The sequence below is a fragment of the Lemur catta genome, chromosome 10 (genome assembly GCF_020740605.2).
Source record: "Lemur catta isolate mLemCat1 chromosome 10, mLemCat1.pri, whole genome shotgun sequence".
Taxonomy (NCBI): Eukaryota; Metazoa; Chordata; class Mammalia; order Primates; family Lemuridae; genus Lemur; species Lemur catta.
Window position 1 is genome coordinate 22526063 of NC_059137.1, and position 24049 is coordinate 22550111.

Sequence of the window (24049 nt, forward strand, 5' to 3'; positions counted from 1 at the left end):
CCGGCTCTACTTTTCTGAGTCCACGTCTCTTCCTTTGGACAGGCGTGTTTCTTCAGGTCGGGCCCAGCCAACGTGACAGCCACAAACCTTTAAAAAGGAGCTTCGGCCTCGCCTCGAGGATCTTCCCTGGCCGAAGCAGCCTGGGCCAGCTCGGCCAAGCCCCTCGCGGACTGCAGCGCGCGGCTTCTCGGGGCCCGGCCCGAAAAAACGCCTCGCTCCTGGGCTCCCGCCCCGCGGCGCCGAGCGCAGCATCCCCAGGATGGAGACTGGCTCGGACTCAGGTCAGAGGCCCGTGTGTCCGGCCCGCGCCGGGGCCGCGGCAGCCTGCTCCGCGCGCGGCGGGGCGGCTAGGCCCGGCCGCCCGCGCAGGCCGCCGCGTGCCGGGTCCGCGCGGGGAGCGCTCGCGGGGCGGGCGGCGACAGGTGGGCAGGACGAGCCGCGAGCGAGCGAGCGAGCGAGGGCGGGCGGGCGCGCGAGAGGCCCGGCGGGGGGGCCGCTGGGAGGATGGCTCAGCTCTTTCTAAATATAAAACCGGCGTGAGTTGGGCGAGCGCGGCGCGGAGTCGCAGAGCCGCCGCGCGGCCCGGCGCACGGGGATTCGGCCGCACAGAGGGCGGCGGCGGCTCCGCAGAGGCGCAGGGCTGCGGGAGCGCCGGAGTCGCGAGCTTGCGGGGGGCGGTGAAGAGCGACGCTCGCAACGCGGAGGACGCAGGCGGCGCCGGGCGGGCCTCGGGGGCGCAGCGGGGACCGCGGCGAGTGACCGGAGGCGGCTCCTGGCCCCCGCTGCACCGTGAACCGCGAGCCCCCCGTCCGCGCCCTCCCCCTCCCGGCCCCTCCTTCGCTCCCTCCCCGGCACAACATGGCTGCGGCCGCCGCCTCCGCCTCCCAGGATGAGCTGAGTAAGTGCCGTGGCCGACCCTGCGGCCGCGAGCCGGAGCCGGCGCCACGGCGGGCGCCGCGCAGGGCCGGGGGGCGGCGGCCGGGGCCGGGCCGTAGGGTTGCAGCGCGTTGCGCCCCCGGGCCGGCCGGCTGGGTGGGCGTGCGGCGGCCGCGGCGTGCGGGGGGCTGGGGGGCTGGGGCGCTCGGGCCTGGTGGGCGGGCGGGGTGCGGGCCTCCGCCGCCGGCGATTGTAGGCCTCAGGTTTGCACCGTCACGTTGCGAAATTGAAACCGGAGCCCCGGGCGGAGCCACCTCTGCCCGCGATCCGCCCCGGCCCGGGGGTGGGGGAGCCCAGCTCCCTACCCGCAGTGCCTGGGCTGGCGGACGAGCCGGAGCCCCAGGGTGACGGTCAGTGTCTGCCCGTCCCGTCTGATCCCGCCATGGCACCCGGTCCCGACAGTTGGGCGAGTTCTGGAAATGGGAAGGCGGGGAAGGCGTTTTTCTGTGACACCCTAGAAACCAGCTGAAGGGTCACGAATAGGCGGTGACCCTCAGGTGGAGCAGGAAGGGCAGAGAGGGGTGCCGTGGTAACTGCAGGAGAAACCACGAGGTGACAGCGCTTTCAGAAAGGAGAGTCAGTGCACATTCGACCATAAACACTGCGATTTTCCGGGGACTGCCATCCATATTCGGGGAGAGCGTTGGTCACCCTGAGTCCCAGGCCGCCCCGCCCGCCCTCCGGGTTCGCCTCGATGCTTTGTGGGAACTGTAGTCCCGGGGAGCCGCAGCCCCACGCTGGGGTCATAAATACCCAATTTTCACAGGACATGTAAGGTAGTTTCTGACTGCGTTTTGGGTGGTTGAGGTTTTTTTTAAGCTGCCCTTCAGTTTATAGAAAAAACAATAAAGGTGTTATTTGGGGATAATGTGGGTTTTAAATGGAATGAAGCATGGGTGAGGTGTTGCAAGCTTTGTGAAGCTTATGTTAAAGCCTGTAATGAATTTCCATATGAAAGTAGTTATACACATAATTTATGTTTCTTTGGTGCTTGCCAGTTTAAAGCTTCTTTTATATACATGATCTCACTTTTGCTCTCATAACAGCCTTGTGAGGCACATAGGTAGGAATTACCCTTGTTTTAAAGAGGAGGCAGGTGTAGAGGGATTAAGTTCGTTGCTGCTTTGACGCAGAACTGGTGGAGCAGGGGCACTGTTTGCTCTTTTTGAAGCTGAAGTAAACAGTGTGAGCCTGGGCAGGGTAGAGTCGGAGTAGACAAGGTCTTATGGTGTGGTTAGAAATAGTCAGCTAATAGATTGCTTGTCTGTCAGTTCCAAGTGGGAGCACCACCAGGCCCTCTGAGTTCAGTTCCCTGATTTTCTTTTTTTTATTATGATAAAATACACATAACATAAAATTTACCATTTCAGCCACTTTTAAGTGTACAGTTGAAGGGCATTAAGTACATTCACACTGTTGTGCATTCATTACCACTATCCATCTTCAGAATTCTTTAAATTTTGCAAAACTGAAACTGTATCCATTAAACAACAAATCTCCATTCTTTCCTCTCCCTAACCCATGGAAACCACCATTCTACTTTCTATGTTTTTGACTACTCTAGGTACCATGTGTAAATGGAGTCATACAGTATTTATCTCTTTGTGCCTTTTTTTAAATTTAATGTCCTCAGTTCATTCATGTTGTTGCATGTGTCAGAATTTCTTTCCTTTTCAAGGCTATGTAATATTCTCTTGTATGTATATGCTACATTTTCTTATCCATTCATCTGTCTGTGGACACTTGGGTTGCTTCCACATTTTAGCTATTTTGAATATTGCTGCTATGAACATGGGTGTACAAATATCTCTTTGAGACCCTGCTTTAAATTCCTTTGGGTATATACGCAGAAATGGAATTGATAGATCATGTGGTAATTCTATTTTTAATTTTTTGAGAAACTACCATACTGTTTTCAGCAATGACTGCCATTTTATATTCCCTCCAACAGTGCAGAAGGGTTCCAGTTTATTCACATCCTGGCCAACACTTGTTATCTTATTCTCAGAAGCAACCATCCTGATAAGTGTGAGGCTGTCTGATTTTTTAAATTGCTGTACTGCATAATGTCTGAGTTGCTGTTGTGGCACTAAAGATGTTAAAATCTGAATCACCAGTAGGAATAGGGGAAAAAACTAGAGGAAGACTTGGATATTCTAAAGTGGCTGAAGCATTTGTGTATATGCAGTGTGCTCCTGTACATTCACATACCTGTTAAGGTGCGGGTAGTTAGGGAATTTACTGGTTTAAGCAGCTAATGGAAAGTTAGGAGCAAATAGTTCTAATCCTTGCCTTTCCATTGTTTTGTTTGGTCAGATCATCAATCACTAAGCACATTTCATATCTGTTGACTTGGTCTCTGTATTTCTTTAGGAGAGATTAAATACTTGGCAATTGGTACCTTAGAATAAATTAACTTGAAACCATGTACATCTATACTGGTTAAGAAGTTTTGCATAAACCACTTTTAGTTCCAGTATGGCTATAATAAAATTGCAGATGGCTGGTAGAAGGTACTTTTTAAAATTCCACCAAAAAAAAAAGGAGCTCATTATCTGAATATTTGCTATTGTTTCTGACTAGTAGATAATAATAAAAACAAACTACTGGGTGTCAGCATTGTTTTCTTACCTAACATTTTATTGTGCAATCTTTAAACATATAGAAAAGTTGAAAGTGAACATTCACATACCCACCACCTAGATTGTACCGTTGATAGTTAGGAATAACTATCATATCCATCTTTCAATCTGATTTTTAAAAATTGTTAAAATTTTTTGCTTTTGCTTAATTTAAAATTGTGATAAAATACACAGAATGTAAAATTTACCATCTTAAATATTTTTAAGTGTATAGTTCAGTGGCATTAAGTACTCAGTACATTTTGTAATGCATTTTAAAGTAAATTGGTGACATCAACACTACTCCTAAATATTTTAGTGCTACCATTATTTTAAATGCTTCACATATATTCTTTTAGTCCTCAGAATAATCCTAAGAAGTAAGTAAAATTATTGCAGTTTTATGGAGTGAGAAACAGGCTTCTTAGGTCCCACAGGCCCCACAGCAAATAAATGGTGGAGTTGGAATTGGATCCCAGGTGTCAGACTCTAGTGTATACTCCTAATCCATCTTTAGGCCATATTACCTGTGTGTACCATGAAGTGTTCATGCTGATGCAAAGTTCAAGTCGGATGCATGGCTAGATTCTCAGCTAGAGGTTGCTTTAATCCAGTGATTTCACTGTTGTTTATTATTGTTGTTGGGGACAAAAGAGACACGAAAGCCCACCAAAGGAATTATTATACTATTGAGGAAGAGGAAGAATATGTGTAAGCAGATATGTAAGGACCAAAGATATATACATATATATATAAATAATCATATAATACTAAAGTATTATCAAGATTATATAATCATGTCATATCATCTGTGATTCCAGGTCTGTTATTTAGAGATGTGTGGCTGGTCACATTGCATTTCTATAGATTTCAAATTAACATTTTTTACTTTTGCACTTGAAGTAATATATATGTCATGTTAATTTAAATTAAATCTATGGCAACTTTCAATTATATTTGCCACCACACTTTGCAGGAGAAGCAGAATTGAATTTGACTGTTAGGTTTCTTTTTCATTTATATTCTCTTTCTTTCTTTTCTTTCCTTCTCTCTTTCTTTCCCTCTCTCTCTCTCTCTTTCTCTTCTATTTCTTTCTTTCCTTTTTTTTTTCTTTTTTTTGTTTGGTGTAGTATCATTGAGCATGAAAGTTGCCCAAAGATAGGTGGGATGGTTGGTCTTGGGTTGAGATTTGTTAGAATTTGTTATCCTTTCACAAACCTCATGTAATCCTCACTTTGAGTCAGGTGATTGTAATAGAATAATAATAGTAAGGCTAATGTTTATTGAGCGCTTTGTAGGTATTAACTGATTGAAGCCTCACAACAGTTTGGTACTATTATTGTTTCAGTAGTAGAGCTACCTTCATTATACGGAGTTAGGGCTTGAACTCAGATTCTCTGATTCTGAAAATTTATTAATTCGGCTCTACTACTGTATTATCTTCCTGTAAGGGAGAATACTTGGTTTATAACAAGATTAAGGTAGCTTTCTTTTTTTTTTTTTAATGTCTTGCTAGTGTCTAGAAAGAATCTCCTGTAGTGTATGAAATGTGGCAATATTCTGATGTCTGTTGAATAGAACATACTAGATGTTTGGATAAGGTGCTAAAAAAGAGAACAATTCTATCATAGGCTGTTCTAAAATCTAGTTTGTAAATTATTTAAGGTTAGAGTTTGTAGCTTTCTTTCTTTATATTTACAGTGATTATAAAACTGTTGCAAATGAAATGAAATTCAATGTAGGGCATGCAGCTGACTAGGTTTTTTCTAATATTATCTTCTACCAGTCCATGAAAAAGTTGACATTATAGTTTTATAGTTGTGTTTCAGCAGCTGGTAGAGAGATTTCTAACAGAGGAAAGGAAGCATTTGAGACTTTTCACCTGGTCAGCTGTTTAGTGGTTTTGTATTCTGGGCTTTATAATTATAAGGCATCCTTAGACTCTGATCTTCTTTGGGATAAGGACAACTCATGAGGGAGCGACAGCCTGTAATCTTTTTTTTTTTTTTTTTTTTTTTGAGACAGAGTCTCACTCTGTTGCCTGGGCTAGAGTGTCGTGGTGTCAGCCTAGCTCACAGCAACCTCAAATTCCTGGGCTCAAACCATCCTCCTGCCTCAGCCTCCCAAATAGCTGGGACTACAGGCATGTGCCACCATGCCTGGCTAATTTTTTCTATATATTTTTAGTTGTCCATATGATTTCTTTCTATTTTTAGTAGAGACGGGGTCTTGCTCTTGCTCAGGCTGGTCTCGAACTCCTGAGCTCAAGCAATCCTCCCGCCTCGGCCTCCCAGAGTGCTAGGTTTACAGGCGTGAGCCACAGCACCCGGCCATACCCTGTAATCTTAAAGCTTAGTTCAGTTGCAAAAGTTGTCCAGATAGTCAACATGTCAGATATCTTCTGAGAGCCTCTGCTAGTGCCAAGAATCCTAGTGGCTCTCTTAGAGGGTGGAGAGATGGGCTGCTGTGTGTGTAGGTGTGTAGCTGAGCATGATGCTGTGGGCATTCTGAAATAGCCCCAAGGAGATGATTGCTGTAATGACAGGCATGCATACATGCTGCTGAGCTGATCTTTGTAGAAAGGCTAAGTCAAGCCTGTAGCATTCAAATTTTGGTTACTTAACCAAGTTAGAAAGTTAAAATAGAAAATGACAATGTTATTTCTATTTTTTATTAACTTTAATTCTAATTTTTCACCTCTACCCCGTTCTGTTTTGAATTATGCTTACAGTAAACTGTGATATTTAATAAAGGCCAATGTCAATGAGAATAATTGGCACTAGGTCATTGACCTTGTTCAGAAGATAGATGTTAAAATCGTAGGCACTGCCAGTGTTCTCAGATGGTTTGATCCTAATTGCTGAGCTCTCATTTCAGGCCTGGCCAGTCACTGCCTTGATACTTGCCATCTTATATGGCTTGTTTTACCCACACATTTTTCAATTCAATAAGCAGACTTTTAAAATTGAGTGAATAACTTATGGTCCTGTCCTCAGAGGGCTTATACTTGAGTGTAGAGACAGATTTCTATATAAATATAAATAACTAAAACAAAGCATGTACCTAAAAGTTAGGTACCGAAAAGTACCTTAACAGTTCTTTGGAAACCTCAAGGAATGAGAATAGCATTCCAGGCTAAAAGAACAATAGCTTGAGCTCCTACATGGGGGTAGGAAAATGATGTGTGTTTTTAGAAAAAGCTGAATACGTCTGATATTATGGGAATGGGGGTGTTATGGTGTGTGAAGTACTGGGCAAGGAGATGAGCTTTGTAGTTTGAGACTTGGCCCATGTGGCTTTTATGATTTGAGATCTTGAGCAAATTATCTTCCCTTCCCAAGTCTCAGTGTCTTTCTCGTAAAATTGGGATGGCAGGAAGCACTCATAGTGTTGTTAGGATTAATGTATGTGAAAATGCACTGTATAAACAATTAAGCTCTATATAGATTATTATTATTATTTTTGGTATGGGGGGCAATAGCAGATGACGCTGGGAAGATAGATTGGGACCAGCGTGTTGTAGAAATGCCAACACAGTTTGGACTTTGTTCTCTAGGCAGGAGAGAACCATCAGAGGCTTTTAAGCTGGGATGTAACATGAGCAGATCTGTTTTATAAGGATGACAGGTGGCAGTGGCGTAACATTGATCATAAGGATCCAGAGAACCAAGAACAGCAAGTCCAATTAGGAGGGTATCACAGTGGCCAAGTTAAATGAAACTTAGGGTCTGAATTGGGGCAGTGGAAGTGGATCTGTCAAGGAGGTAATATAATCTAGAATCCCTAAAATAGGCAGAAATTATGGGTTAAGTAGATGAGGGTTATTAAAGAGGGGGAGGAGTTAGAGATGATTCCAAGAATCTAACCTGGGAGACGGCAGGGGGTGAGGGGTGGTGGTGGTGGTGGTGAAGGTGAAGGAATAGGGAAGAGTGTAGCCTCCAAAAAGATTTAGGGAGGTGGAGTAAAAGAGGGAATAGGTTTGTTTTCAACAAATAAATTATTTGTTGATGAATGGGTTGAATTACTGAGGCACCTGTGTGGAGCTGTTTAGGGAGACTTTTTTTTAAAGAGAGTCTTACTCTGTTACCCAGGCTGGAGCACAATGGTGTGATCTTGGCTCACTACAGTCTTGAACTCCTTGGCTCCAGTCATCCTCCTGCCTCAGCTTCCCAAGGTGGGACTACAGGTGGGTGCCACCATACCCAGCTATTTTTAAAAAATTTTTTTGTAGAGATGGGGTCTTGCTGTGTTGCCCAGGCTGGTCTCAATCTTCTGGGCTCAAGTGATCCTCCCTCCTTGGCCTCCCAAAGTGCTGAGATTGTTGGCATGAACCTTGCCCAGCCTTGGAGACTGTTTTGAATAGTGGCTAAAACCTCTGGAATTGGAGTCAGAGCTGGGTTATGAATTCTGGCTCTGCCACTTTTTAGTGGCCTCAAACAAGAGATCTAACTTCTGGGTCCTTGGTTTTCTCATTTGTAAAATGAGATAAAAACAAAACGTATCTTACAGGATTGTTACAAGAATGGGAAGATATAATGCATGTTAAGAACTTGGCATAGTGTTTGGCACATGAATTGCAGGTGTGTGGGTTCTGAAGTTTGGAAGAGTGTGGGAATGATGGTGCAGTTATGGGAATGGACAGATTGTCCAGAGGACAGCCATCTGGGGGCTGTGCCTATTTAGGAGTGAGAAGACAAAGAGCCAGGAAAGAAGATAAGGAATGCTGAGAGGTCAAAGGCTACCGGCGTTATGACTATTAACCATTCTCAGTTATAATATGCTAATAACATGTATACACACTAACACTCTTCTTGTAAAATATTGTATAATTCAGATACTTCTAAGTTTAATGTAAGATTTTATATGTTTATGATATATATACACATACATATATGATAAAATATATGTTATATTGGTATTGGAGCTTTTTTAGTCTTCAGTGTATTTTTTGAAGCATTAGCATGTTCTGAATAAATTCTATCTATGGATATATTCCTTATTCTTTCCTAAATTTGGTAATCATTATAATTTTTTCCTGTGTACTGAATTTGCAAAGCAGAGCATCAAAGATCTTAGCAAGAAATGAAAGATGCTTATTTTTTTCTTGAAATGGTAGCTATGCGTATGTCTTTTAATTGTATTTTTTTTGGTGTTCTAAATAATAGATTCTTTATACAATTGCATATGTACGAGTGGATGAACAAACCATTGGTGATCCAGAGGATTTTTGCCAAGATTGGATAAACCATGTATCACATTGATTGTAGAGGTTAGTAGATTCAGTTCCTTAGGATGTGTGCGCTTTTTTTTTGTGGCAGCATTTAAAAATGTGTAGGTTATCAGGTAGTAATTCCCCCCCCCAGATCTTCATGGGTTTTTTCCTTTTCCTGCTGTCCTGAGAGAATCAGTGAAGTTCATGTTAGTTTGTATATGCCTGCAACCTCTATTCTCTGTGATGATTAAAAAAATTATCAAAGAAGAAGAAAAAGATAAAATTTAACAAAACTTAAAGCTGTTATTTAGCAGTGTGCACAAAGAAAAGACAGGGATAGTTTATAAGTAACATTGTCTGCTACAACCACAAAAAATCATTTTGCATGCTCCAAAGAATGTCATCATGGAGTTACTTGTTTTATTTGTGAAAGAGATATTGAAGGAGGTATCATCTATGGTAATGGGATATTCCTAATTCTGCCATTGTGATTGTGATTTTTTAAAAAGCCATTTAATTCTACTTCATTCTAAGGCAGAACAAGAATATGGTGTCAGTTTCACTCTTGGGTGATATTGGATGGTCCTTTGATTGAAACTCTGTAAATTCAGATTATGATTCTGTGATACCAAGGACTCAATATTCCTTGAGTACCTGGGATTTTGTAGCTTCAATCCAAAATTGCATTTTGGTGCTGTCTTGTAATTTAACTAATTTAACTCCTTTCTCCACTGCATTCTACTGTTTTTTGGTGTGTATATTGCTGATGATGGTGTATGATATCTTAATTCATTTAGGTGGAATTTTGAGTGATGGAATATTTTATAATCCAGAATTCAACTTTAGACTACATTTTGATTGACTTTTGCTATTTCACATATATTTCTTAAAAGTGTAGAGAAATGGAAAATTGGGAGATTTGGAAGAATTGTTTAGAAGAACAATGAGGATTGTCTAACTCTTAGAGCTTTTGGGACTGTGATCAACATGTTAGTATCATTATGATATGTTGAAGGCAAGCAGGTCAAACCACAAATTCTAGGGTAGTGACTTAAATAAAGAACAACATACACATCCAAATGAGCATTGTTCTTCTAAGTAATTAGCTATTTTGGGTGGATCTTAACTATTGTACATTTGACTTTTATGCAATCTCAACTCTTGCATTGTGTATATTATCTCCTCTGAGCCAGCTTTCATAAGCTGAAGTAATCCTCTGCTCATCACCTAGTAAAACTGATTTCTAACTGGGTGTCTGCCAGCTGCAGTCTTTGGGGGAAAGGGCCTCCTTGGGGGGTGGGAATGTTTGTGGACCTCAGTGTGTCAGGAGTCTGGCACTTACTCATGAAGTCTAGGGTACAGATGAGGACTGCTGTCTTGTCACCTGGCCCAACCCTGCCAGGCTACCACTGTGACTTCTCTCCCTTCCTGTGTGGGTGGTGGGAGGAGAGGGCAGTGATGGGGCTGGGGTGGGGCAATGTGAGCAGGGAGAGGCAGCCTTGTTATGGGCTTATGCGGGGTTGGTAGGGGGACTTCAGAAGTGGCAGGGGAAGAAAGACTCTTAAAGGGCCTAGTCACTAGTACATCCAGAGGCAGGGGCTTCCTGTTTGGGGCATATGTCTGGGTCCTGGGGAATGGGGGCAGACTGTCAGACTCGGGGGGACAGGAAGATGATCTGTCTGATTGCCTTAGTTCTGGGAGCACGGTTACTAGCAGGGAGTGCATCCGCAGGGACCTCCTGCTCAGGACCTCATTACCTGTGAAGGTTCTCATTGCTGCCCCTTGGGCTGCCCTGGCTGGAACCAGGCAACTCCCACAAGAACCATGATGGATTGTCTCTTTCTGGGAATGGATCTCCCCACCCCCAACTTATTATATTTGTCTTCACTGCTGGACTACTTGACATTCTCCTTTTTAGTTCATTTTCATTTAATGAGTTCCTTCAAAAGGCTGGGGGTTGGGGGCAACCCTGTATTTAAAAACATGGAGGAGTAAATTTCTAGACATTAGTTCTTACAGAAGCATCCTGCTGGCCTCACTTAGATTTTGCCAGATATTACAGTGGCTTTTGGTGAATTGAAATGGTATTTAGGAACCAAATAGTTGAAGGGGACTTTACCAATTAGTACCTGGTTAGATTTATAATTCACAGGATTGATCTACCACAGAATATTGAGTATTACATACAAATCTAGATGCCAGCCAGGGTAAACTCCTAATTGCAGTGATTGTCAAAGTCCAGAGGTGCTCATTCTCTTCCCTATCCTCTAGCCTGACATTTCCAAGTTCTGTGAATTTCCTGTAATTTAATTCCATATGCTTTTCTTAGTTTCTGGGCTCCCATTTCTGAAAATGTTGCTTTGGTTCCAACCATGACAGCTTGGACATGAAATCCACCTGTTTCATTGGTTTACACACGTACACACACACACACACACACACACACACACACACACACTCTCTTTCTTTCTCTCTCCCTTTCCCAAGCACGCGCGCACACACACACACACACACACACACACACACTCTCTCTCTCTCTCTCTCTCTCTCTCTCTCTCTCTCTCTCTCTCTCTTTCTTTCTCTCTCCCTTTCCCAAGCATTTCAGGAGTTAACTCCTGAAGATTTGGGAGTCATAGGGAAAGAAGTTGCTGTAAGAGTGCTTAATTTTTCTGCCCTTTCACTGGTCCCCTCTCTGTCTTTTCTTCTCTCCTTCCCTCTGCAGAACTGCTGCACCCATCCTGGTTTGGAGCAGAATAGTTTTGTCACACAACTGGACCTTCAGGAATCTTTCTTTTTAATTTTTTAAAACCCCTGAGCACTTGTCATGGCATCAAAAACATCTAGTCTAGGCCGGGCGCAGTGGCTCACGCCTGTAATCCTAGCACTCTGGGAGGCCGAGGCGGGTGGATCGCTTGAGCTCAGGAGTTCGAGACCAGCCTGAGCAAGAGCAAGACCCCGTCTCTACTAAAAATAGAAAGAAATTATCTGGCCAACTAAAAAAAAAAAAAAAAAAATATATATATATATATATATATATATGTATATAAAAATTAGCTGGGCATGGTGGCGCATGCCTGTAGTCTCAGCTACTCGGGAGGCTGAGGCATAGGATCGCTTAAGCCCAGGAGTTTGAGGTTGCTGTGAGCTAGGCTGATGCCACGGCACTCACTCTAGCCAGGGCAACAGAGGGAGACTCTGTCTCAAAAAAAAAAATAAATAAAAATAAAAATCTAGTCCCTTTTCCAAGAGATTGTGATGCCAGGTATTTTATAAATTACCACCAATTCCCTCCTTTCCCTTGCTGTAGATGTTATAATAGATGTATAAACTTCTTAATAGGTATTCTAATGCATGAGGAATTGATATTTGATGCATTCAACAAGTATATGAGCGGCCGGGCGTCGTGGCTCATGCCTGTGATCCTAGCACTCTGGGAGGCCAAGACAGGGGGATCGCTTGAAGTCAGGAGTTTGAGACCAGCAAGAGTGAGACCCCATCTCTACTAAAAATAGAAAAAATTAGTCAAGCAATTAAAAATAGAAACAAAAAAAATTAGATGGGTATGGTGGTGAGCACCTGTAGTCCCAGCTGCTGGGGAGGTTGAGGCAGGAGGATTGCTTGAGCCCAGGAGTTTGAGATTGCTGTGAGCTAGGCTGATGCCATGGCACTCTAGCCCAGGCAACAGAGTGAAACTCTTGTCTCGGAAAAAAAAACAAAAAACAAAAAAAAACCCAAAACAACAACAAAAAACCAAGTATTTGAACAACTGCTCCCTGTATAGCATTGAGTTGTACTGGGACACAAAGAGACCACTAAGTCACAGTTTCTCCACTAGGGCAGTTGGAGACATGAGTAGGCAGTCAGGTGGAGTCAGATTCATATCACACCTCAAATTGCTGCTATGGTCTAGGGAAGGGAAGACTGGACAGTTACATGACATACAGCAAAAGATAATGAGGCCAGCCAGGGGAAGTACAGGAAAGGTCGGTGGGAGTCCATAGGGCCAGGATGAGAGGGAGGTGTGTGCGTGTGCACACACACATATGGGTACACATGGTCACCCAGCATGTGGTAGTTGAGCTGGATCTTGGATGTATGGAGATGGAGTAGTCTGGAGAGGGTGAGAGAGTATTTCTCGTTTAGTGACTTGCTTGCTCAAAAAAATTGGGTCAGGAGAATTTACAGTATACTCAAGAAGCTTTTGGGATTTGGATGGCTGTTGGGGAGTGGCTGGGTGCATGGTTGAGATGGTCCCCAGGCCTATATTGGCCCACTCTGATCTGATGTTTCACCCTGGGCATGTGATAGCTGCTTATTTTTTTAATGGACTCTTGGAGGTATGTCTTTTTTTCTTCTTGGCAAAGACCTTCCAATTTTATTTGGACCCAGTTGTAAGCTGGCTTAAGCAAAAATGGGACATGTATGAAGAATCAGGGCGTCGTATGGAACCAAAAGGGACCTTCAGGAGGGGTTTGGAACTAGAGACTAGAAGTCTTTCAGATTTTCTTCCAGCTTCTCCTCTCAGTGCCTCCTTGCCTTTCTTTATTCAGACCAACTTCCTCTGATTTTGTGCTCCATGGACAGGCTAAAGGTGCCCATGTCATCTGTGAGCTTACTCTTATAGTCCAGGCACTTAAAGGAGGCTTGACTGGTTTCAATTCTGAATCTCTGAGGAAGGGATGAATTGTGTTAGGGACCCACCCCTGACACTTTGGCTGTGGTCAGGGTACAAAGTCATGTTGTACATAGTTGTCTAGTAAGCTTTCAGTGTCTTCTCCACCCACTTTTCTTTGCTTAAACCATGCTATAATTTAGTATGCTGGAAGGAGCGTTGAATTTGGAATTGGATTGCCTAGGGATTTTTTTTTTTTTTTTTTGTGACAGAGTCTCACGCTGTTGCCCAGGCTGTAGTGCTGGGGTGTCAGCCTAGCTCACAGCAACCTCAAACTCCTGGGCTTAAGTGAGCCTCCTGCCTTAGCCTCCCAAGTAGCTGGGAATATAGGTGCAGGCCATCATGCCCGGCTAATTTTTTCTATTTTTAGTTACCTGGCTAATTTTTTCCTATTTTTAGTAGAGAAGGGCTCTCGCTCTTGCTCAGGCTGGTATCGAACTGCTGATCTCAAGTGATCCTCCTGCCTCAGCCTCCCAGAGTGCTAGGATTACGGGTGTGAGCCACCGCGCCCCGGCCATGCCTAGGGTTTGAATCTTAGCCCTGCCACCTGGTAGCTTTGTAATCTTGGTCAATAGAATGTTTTCTCAGCTGTTTTCTTATCTGTAAATTTGAGCTAATGCCACCTACTTCAGCAGACAGTATTTTATAGGGAGGTACTGTGTTCTGTTGTGTACTTGGAGAGGAAAATCCTCTTTGGGTTCAACTTATGATTGTGTGTCTCATTAACTTGATGATCTTTGGCAAATCAGGTCACAAGTGTCAGTTTTTCATCTATAAATGCAGACAATGTCTGTACCTCACGATGGTTTTCTGAGGCTCAAAAGGCCACAGGAAGCTGATTTGTAACTATGATGTATATATATATATATATATATATGTGAATCAGATGAAAGTAAATGTCATTACAGTCTGGTATATTTCTATGGTAACTTGACAGATCTGTCTTAAAATACCCTGTAGCTTTAGATTATTATTAATAATTAATTTATGATGTGATGAGCAGTGGCCTAGGTATTTTCAGCATTCCTTTCAATCTCAGCTTCTCCATAAGACCTCTAACCTGATGTACATTTTAAAATTTACTCTCATATTCATGAAAATAATATTCTTTGTAGAAAATGTAAGCAACCTTAAAAAAATTTGAAACTTGTCACTGAGAAATAACCATTTTTTCATTTCTAATTCACACAAGTAATTCATGCTCATGGTGTAAATTCACAATGACATAAAATTGAACAAACCAACCAAAAAGAATCCTCTGAAATTTCACTACACAGGGATAATCACTGCCTTAAACATAGTCCTTTCTCTATTCTTTTTGACAGTGTAGGCCTTTCTTACATAATTTCTAAGGAATGTTTTGATGTTCAAGTTGTCCTGTAAAGGTGATACAACTAAGGAAACTGATTTATTGCTTTTTCTTTTCTTTTCTTTTTTTTTTTTGTTTTACATCCTTTTCTCACAAGTAATGATGTGAGTGCAGAATCAGTAACTGTAGGTATATTGTCTTTTCTAGTCCTGTGAGAAAATAGCTTTTTCTCTCTAACACAGAAGTCAAAGTTGTATTTTTTGGAGCAGTCTGAAGAATAAGTGATTTTTGTGGACAGTATTTCTTAGGAATAATGTTTTCAGAAATATCAGTGGCTAAAGCTGGGTGACACTAAAGTCCTTAAACCTTTACTGGTCATTTCTTCCTTGTGGGAGTAGGAGGAGGGAGGGTTCTTACTATGTTTTTAGATAGAGAAGCTAAAGACAGGTGAATAATACGAATTAGAGAATTATTTAAAGGACAGCAAATGAATATATTTATATTTTTGTGGATTTTTTTCCCTTCTTGAATATAGTAGTTGACATGGGCTAAACTGGAAATCTTGTTTTGTTTTGTTTTGTAATCTAAGATTACCAGGGTTCTGATACTTTTCATTTGAGAACAAATGGTCTTATTTCACATTCTTTAAGGTTTCTTTCAAGCTTCAAAGTTTTGTGATTTAAGTTTTTTTCCTTATTCTTGAAACATGGATTCTTTAAAAAAAATTTGGTCTGTATACTATTTTTTCTAATCAAAAAAGAAATATATTTTCACTGAAGAATATTTAAAAAGTACATGAAAGTGTCAAGCAAAATCTGTGTTTTTTTTCCCCTTTTGCATATTTATATTATAAAACAAAATTATTTTGGCATATATATCCTTAAAATAATGATCTATTTCAAGTATGAGGAAAAATGTAGAGAGTAATCTTACGAACATTTATGTATGTCCTACCCATCTTTGTCAAATCTTTACATTTTTTGCGATTAGCTTCAGGTCTTGTGTTTTATTTTATTTTTTTAAAGAAAGAAACATTACAGATAGAATTAAAACACCCTGTGTTAGTCCTTACCATCTCATTTTTCTTTTCTTCCCTTTTTCCCTCTTATCTCCCCTCACCTCCTCCTCTTCTCCCTTCTGGTCCAGAGGTTGCCATTACTATGATGTATATATCATGTGCAATATATATATTGCATTTTAAAACTTTCCGTAACTGTAGCTGGGTGTGGTGGCTCAAGTCTGTAATCCTAGCACTCTGGGAGGCTGAGGCGGCAGGATCGTTGAGGTCAGGAGTTAGAGACCAGCATGAGCAAGAGTAAGACCCTGTCTGTATTAAAAATAGAAAAAATTAGCGGGGTGTGGTGGTGTATGCCTGTAGTCCCAGCTACTTGAGGCTGAGGCAGGAGGATCACTTGAGCCCAGGAGTTTGAGGTTGCTGTGAGTTAGGCTGACGCCACGGTACTTTAGCCCGGGTGACAGAGTGAGACTCTGTCTCAAAAAAAAAAAAAAAAACTTTCCATAAATGGAACCATACTGTACATATCGTTCTGCAAACTTGCTTTCTTTGAGCTCAGATTTTTCAGATATAATTCTGTTGGCCCATGTGACATGTAGGCCTTGTTTATTTCCATCGTTGTAAGACCCTGCCACAATTGCTTTATCTGTTCTCCTGTGGACTGATACTTAGATTGTTTCTGTTTTTTTGCTTTTACTAACCTTGTGGCTGTGAACACTTTCATACATGTGTCCTTGTGTTTGTCTTTCCTGGGGAGAGTGTTATCCCAGGACAGTGCTACACAAAGTGTGGTCTGAAGACATTGGAATTACTTCTTGCAAATAAGGAACTTGCATCAAAGTGTAAATGAACTATCACTGTTAATTTATTTAACATTTCTTATCCTAGTAAGACTTTGTCAGTGAAGGAAGGAAGTATTCCTTATCTCTTTGCTGACTGGTGACAGTTTGTAGTTGGGCTACTTTGAATGGTAGAATTGCTAGGTGGTTGGGTATGTCCTTCCTCAGCTCTACTAGAGGTGACTTTACTACAGAATTGTTCTTCAGAGATTATATCAGAGTGTGCCTCATCTGTGGTGAACTAGAGTTCCTCTTGGTTTGTTTCTAGTCTTTGCCTACATTTGGTACTGTGAAATTTGAAAAAAATTTTTCTGATGTGAAAGGTGTAAAATAGCATCTCATTGTGGTATTAATTTTGCATATTTCTGATTAGTGTGATTGAGCATCCTTTTATGTGTTATTCAGGATTTGGGTTTATTCTTCTCTGAATTACCTGATATTTTTTTCCATTAAAAATCAGATTCATTTGCTATTTCCTGACATGAAGATTTTTTTCTTTTTAAATTTTTTTTTTGAGACAGTTTTGCTCTGTCACCCTGGCCTAGAGTGCAGTGGCGTTGTCATAGCTCACTGCAACCTCAAACTCCTGGGCTCAAGCGAGCCTCCTGCCTCAGCCTCCCAAGTAGCTGGGTCTACAGGCACGCACTACCACACCTGACTAATTTTTTCAATTTTTTTGTAGAGATGGCATCTTGCTCTTGCCTAGGCTGATCTCTAACTCCTGATCTCAAGGGGTCCTCCCGCCTTGGCCTTCCAGAGTGCTAGGATTACAGGTGTGAGACACCACACTTGGCCCTGACATGCAGTTTTTTAAGTATTTTATATAGTCAATTGCTTTTCACTTAAAAGCATTGTAGCTATTGGTGGCTTATCATTTTACTTTATGGTATGTTTTATGTTTTTAATCTTCATTAGTTTTTTATGCTTTGTGCTTGAGTTTTAATTTTCCTTTCTCAATTTTCTTTTAAAAGCCTTAAAATCACGCTTTTTACACTTATGTCATTAATCTTGTGAGTGATTTTTTTTGGGTATTTTTTTCTATATGGGAAAACAAATTTTTTCAGTATTTCATCAAATAGTCCATTTTTTTCCCTGTGATTCTTAATGCCATTTTTGTCAATCTCAAGTTTCCACATATCTCCAGTTCTCTGTGTTCTCCATTTTAATTTATTGATTTTCCCATTTGTGTGCTTTTATTACACACAGTCTTAGATACTATAGCTTTATAATAAGTCTTGAAATCTTGTAGGACCAATCCTACCTCACTGTTGAAAATTGTCAGTCATTCCTGGCTCTTTGTTATTCTATATTCTGTTCCATTCATATTCTATATGAATTTGTGCTGACTTCAGCAGCACATATACTAAAATAGAAATGATACAGAGCATATTAGCCTGGCTCTTTAAATTAAAAAAAAGATTCCATGTTTTTCAGCTTTCATGAAGAACTGTGTTGTCTGTGGAGAATATTTGGTTGTGGGGCTTGCTTGTTATCTTTGCAGTGTTGAGTTTATTTGTGGGCATTAGTGCTGTTTAGCAGGTATTTCTGTTTCTCTCTTTTGAGCACAAAATAGAATTTAGTGCTTGATGTCCTTTTATTTGGGGACAGAGTGAGAGGCATTGATTTATTTCACCAGTGAGCTGAGCAGAAGGGTTGGGGATATAGCACAGCAGTGTCCAAGATGGTGTTGGCTCTATCAACCCGACTGCATTGAGCAGAGTCCTCCTCCTGACCTATGATTGATGAGTAATCTAAGTGAGAACTAATGTTTGTTCTTTTTAAGCCATGGCAAGTTTGGGGTTATTATCACAGAATAATCTAACTTGTCCTGACGTGGAAATCCAAGAATATTATTCTTCTACATTACTTTAGACCTAATCCTACGAATTATAGTTAAGATTATAATTTTCTCTGTGAAGGACTATGACATGTTTTGTTAGATTTCTAGATACTTAATAGTTTTATTACCATTGTAGATTATATATTTTTAAAAACTGCATTGTCTGATCGTTTGTTCTCATTTATCTCAGTTGACTTCTGTACTCTGATGTTGTATGCAACATAATTAACTTTCTTCTACATACTCTGTCTCATAAATATATAATCTGTAAATATTGATACTATTTAGTATCTCCTATTTTCATATTGCATTGTCTAGAACCTCTAGTTCAATTTGCTTAGAAGTGGTGATACTGTACATTTTTGTCTTGTTTCTGGTTTTGTATGAGGTATAATATTTGCTGTAGGTTTTACATGGATACTTCTTGTTAGATTATGGAAGTCTCCTTCAGTGCCTGTTTCCAACTACACATTTATAAAGTCTGCTCTGTGAGACAGATTCTGCAAACTATGTTTCCCAGACTCCTGTTCTATCTAGCTTCCTGTTTTAAGATATCTTTTCCTATCTCAAGATAGTGAGAATAGCCTTTTTTCTCTAGAAATTTTATTGGTTTACTTTTCACATTTAGATTATGATCCATCTGGAATTGATTCTCTTTTATTTATGATGTGAGGTGGAGATTAAGTTTTATTTTCTCATATGGTATACAATTGATCTAACACTGTTTATTGAAAAGATTAGCATTTACCCACTGCACTGCAGTGGCCCCTTTGTTGTAAATCAGGTGACTATATATGTGTTGGTCTTTTATGGATTTTCTATTTTTGTTCAACTGGTCTATTTATTTTTGCACCGTACTGCACTTTTTTTTCTTTATTATGCCACTCATTTCCTTTGGCTAGATAATACTGCACTTTTAATTACTGTACTTTTTTGTAAGCCTTGAAATCTGGTCATCTAAGTCCTCTAGCTATTTTTCCTCTTCAAGATCATTTTGGCAAATCTTGGCCCTTTGCATTTCTTTATAAATTGTAAAATCAGATTTTTTTTTCTAATAATGTCCACATTTGTAAAATATTTAATTTGTCCACATTTAAAAAATTTTTAAATTTGTTTTTATTTTAATTTTTTTAGAGATAGAGTCTTGTCATGTTGCCTAGACTGGCCTTGAATTCCTGGGCTCAGGAGATTCTCCCAAGTAGCTGGGATTACAGGCCCAAGCCACTGTGCCTGGACAGATGTGGTTTGATCAAATGCCTTTTCTAAATATGTTGAGATGATCACATGATTGGGATTCTTTATTCTGTTAATGTGGTTAACTAATTATGCTGATTTTAAATTTTAAACCAACTGTGCATCCTTGTAATAAATCTCATTTTGGCATGGTGTATTCTTCTTTTTATATATTACTGGATTTGAAATGCTGTTATTTTACTTATTTTGTTATGATTTAAATATTTATTTGCCTCTGTGTTCATTCGAAATATATCTTATTTGCTTCCGTGTTTTTTTCTTGGGATACCCTTGTTTGGTATCAGGGCTATTCTGGCCTCTTAAAACAATAGTAGGGAAGTGTTTCCCCTTTCCTCCTCATCCTTTAATGTTGTTTGGAAGAAGTTATAAAGGACAATTTACAGTAAATTCATAAAGTCTTGGCATTTTTCTTTGTGGGGAGGTTTTTAAATAATGCCTTCAATATTTGCAGTAATTTAAAGTGACTCTTGTTTTTTAAAGCAAGATTTATAATCACAAATTATATCATTGTGGTCTGTTTTTGGAAGTAATTAAAATAACCTTTAAAATCATGTAAATATGACTTTGTGCTAAGTTATGCCTCTATATGATTGTCTTTGTGTCTCTGAGGTATTGTCACATGGGATTTTAGCCTTCTGACTTGGGTTTGTTTTCCTGGCTGGTAGTAAATGGGGATATGAACATACCCAGCATAGAGTTCCTACTGTAGGTGAGTTTCTAGGTACAGTCATGTTCTGCTCCCAGCTGATGGAATGTGTATTCTCAAATATTTGATAGACTCCTAATTTATTTATTTTTGTAGTAGTAGTCAACTTTATTTAAAAAGTAGGTAAAATTAAAGAAATAATGTATGCTGGGAGATAATAACTAAGTATATGTATAGAGCATATTAAGTATTTTATGTAATTATTCAGCCAAACCTAACAGGTTAAGGGCACAGTCCTCCACAAGACTCTGCTCACTTTAGACACCACCCACAAGTTCAGGCAATCCCAGGGCTACCCTCACTTCTGACCAGCTGGCTACAAATTTAGGGGCCCTCATGGACTCACACAGGTTTAATAATTTGTCGGAATGACTTAGAACTCAGGAGTCAGTGTGGGTTAGTGCTGCTAGGAAAGCCCTATATTTATGATCACAGTTTTATAGCAAAAGGATACAAGTTAGAACCAGCCAAAGGGAGAGACATGTAGGGCAAGACCTGGGAGGGTGCCAGGCGGGAAGCTTCTCTTGTCCCACGTAACTCTCCCAACACATTGATGTGTGACAGTATGCACAGAATATTGCTGACCAGAGAAGCTCCCCAGCTCACCCAAGCTTTGGTGTCCAGGGTTTTTATTAACCAGGCATGATTGATTGAATCATCGCCCATGTGACTCAGTTTCTAGTCCTCTCCCCTTATCACCTGACTCAAAGCTGCAACCTTTTAAACATATGGTTGGTCTTTCTAGTGCGATCAGCTCCCATCCTGAGTTATTTCTTTGCGTAGACTCTCTGGGGGCCCACCATGAGTTACCGCCTTAGCTATCAGATACGGTTAGAGGGGCCCACCGTGAATAACAAGGTGTTCCAATCACTGGGGAAATTCCATAGGTTTAGAGGTGGTTACTTCCCAGGAACAGGGACAGAGGTCAGTGAAAGTCTTTATTGCACAATAATATAAAAACTACACATGTAATATGATAGCTGTATATAATATTAGGTAATGTTTCACATGCATGTTTCATCCTCACAACATCCTTATGAAGCAGTCTTGTGCTGTTCTTTATAGATAAGGAAAATAACCTCAGAGAGGTTTAGTTATTAACTAAAAGCAGTAAGTAATATATCTGCATTTAGGTCCATTGGCTCCATTATATCTCATAGACGTGCAGTCCCCAATCCCTGGGCCACCGCAGACCAGTACTGGTCTGTGGCCTGTTAGGAACTGGGTGGCACAGCAGGAGGCGAGCAGCTGGTGAGCGAGGGAAGCATCATCTGTCTTTACAGCTGCTCTCCATTGCTCACATCACCACCTGAGCTCTGCCTCCTGTCAGATCAGTGGCGGCATTAGATTCTCATAGGAGTGCAAACCCTACCGTAAGCTGCCATGCAAGGGATCTAGGTTGCACACTCCTTATGAGAATCTAACACCTGATGATCTCAGGTGGAACTGAGGTGGTGATTCTAGCACTGGGGAGTGGCTGCAAATACAGATTATCATTAGCAGAGAGGTTTGACTGCACAGAGACCATAGTAAATCAAAAGCCTATCCAACAGTGGCAAGTGACAATTAAGCTGCATCTGGTGGCAGGCTTGATAGTGGCAAGTGAGCATCGTCAATTGTAAAGCCATATCTGGTGTGCTTCAATTCTACTGTTGCATCTGGTGGCAGGCCTTAAGTCATAATCCTACACTTATTTTAGTCTGCGCATGGCCCGCCAATTATTTTATTTATTACTTCTGTCCGTGGCTCTTTCCCACACTGCTCATTTATCTCAGTCATGGTTTTGGTAAGCCCACAAGCTAACCCTAGCAAAAATGAGTAAAAAACAAATGTTGCTGGAGAGCTTCTTTTAAAAGGGGGAAAGACCCAATGATGACACAGCAGAAGGCTCTGAGACTGCCAACAAAATGAAAGCTGCATTTAAAAGAAAATACCAAGAGTCCTATTTAAATTATGGGTTTATTGCAACTGGTGATTCACATTCTCCAAGCCCGCTTTGTGTAATAATGTGTGGCGACTGGCTATCCAAAGAAGCCATGAAACCTTCAAAACTGCTTTGCCACATGGAGACCAAACACCCTGCATTAAAAGACAAGCCTTTCGAGTTTTTCAAAAGAAAAAAACATGAACACAAAGAACAGAAGCAATTATTGAAGGCCACCACTTCATCAAATGTGTCTGCACTGAAAGCATCATTCTTAGTGGCTAACCACATTGCTAAAGCTAAGAGAAGTCCTTTACTGTTGGTGAAGAGTTGATCCTGCCTGCTGCTAAGGACATTTGCTTTGAACTTTTAGGAGAGGCTGCAGTTCGAAAGATGGCACGTGTTCCTCTTTTGGCTAGCACTATAACTAGACTGATGAAATAGCAGAGGATATTGAGGCACAGTTGTTAGGTAAATTAATGAGTCACCATTGACGAGTCTACCAATGTTGACAGCAAGGCAACAATGCTTGTTTTTGTGGGATATATTTTTCCAGAGGATGTGCATGGGGATATGTTATATGCACTTTTGCCAACCAACACCACAGCTGCAGAACTATTCAAGTCTTTGAATGGTTACATATCAGGAAAACTGAATTGGTCATTTTGTGTTGGTATATGCAGGGATGGAGCTGTTGCCAAGACTGGACAGCTTTCTGGTTTTACTACTTGGGTCAAGGAGGTCGCTTCTGAATGTGAGTCTATGCACTGTATCATCCATAGAGAAATGCTGGCTAGCCTTTCTAGGCGATATTGAAAAGTGTCATCTGAACTAAACAGTATTTTGCAGGATGTGATTAAAATGATCAATTCCATTAAAGTACATGCCCTTAACTTACGTCTGCTCACACAGCTCTGTGAGGAGATGGGTGCAGAGCACACACATCCTCCCTTATACACGGAAGTGAGATGGCTTTCTAAAGGTAAATCACTTGCCAGAGTTTCTGAGTTACTAGAGCTGCTCCAGAGATTTCTTTTAGAAAAATAGTCACCACTGGCAGCCCGTTTCAGTGACACAGAATGGGTCAGAAAACTTGCTTACTTGTGTGACATATTCAGTCTGCTCAATGAACTCAATCTGTCACTTCAGGGGAGAATGACAACTATGTTCAAGTCAGCAGATAAAGTGGCTGCATTCCAAGCCAAGTTGGAATTATGGGGGTGACGAGTGAACATTGGGATTTTTGACATGTTTCAGACATTAGCAGAGATTTTGAAAGAGACTGAGCCAGAGCCGTCTTTCTCCCAGCTGGTGCATGATCACCTATCTCAGTTTTCAAAAGAGTTTGAGTATTACCTCCCAACCACAAAAGACCCCTGAACTGGTAACAAATGGATCCCTGACCCATTTGTGAATAAGCCAGGTGAATCAACTTTGTGCTAGAAGAGGATCAACTGCTTGATATTGCAAATGACAGTGGCCTTAAAAGTATGTTTGAGATGGTGGCCTTAAAAGTATGTTTGAGACAATTTCAAATCTCCATACATTCTGGATTAAAGTTGAGGGGGAATATCCTGAGATTGCCACAAAGCTCTGAAAAGCCTGCTTCCATTCCCAACATCCTATCTTTGTGAAGCAGTATTTTCTGTAGTGACAGCAACTAAAATGAGATTACGGAGTAGACTGGACATAAGCAACACACTTCAGGTGTCACTGTCTCC

General features: G+C 41.1%; 1 protein-coding gene across 3 annotated transcripts in view; it reads left to right on the forward strand.

The window, feature by feature from the left end:
- The window catches only part of ECPAS (Ecm29 proteasome adaptor and scaffold), a 107534-nt gene continuing 83485 nt past the window's right edge, over positions 1 to 24049 (forward strand). Inside the window, exon 1 of one of the 3 annotated variants that reach the window (XM_045563640.1) lies at positions 1 to 281. In XM_045563640.1, the coding sequence (XP_045419596.1) occupies positions 260 to 281 (22 nt within the window). In that variant the 5' untranslated portion in view covers positions 1 to 259. Of the gene's footprint in view, positions 282 to 720; positions 899 to 8722; positions 8827 to 24049 lie in introns of those variants that run through there. The other 2 variants (XM_045563638.1, XM_045563639.1) reach the window with 2 other exon arrangements.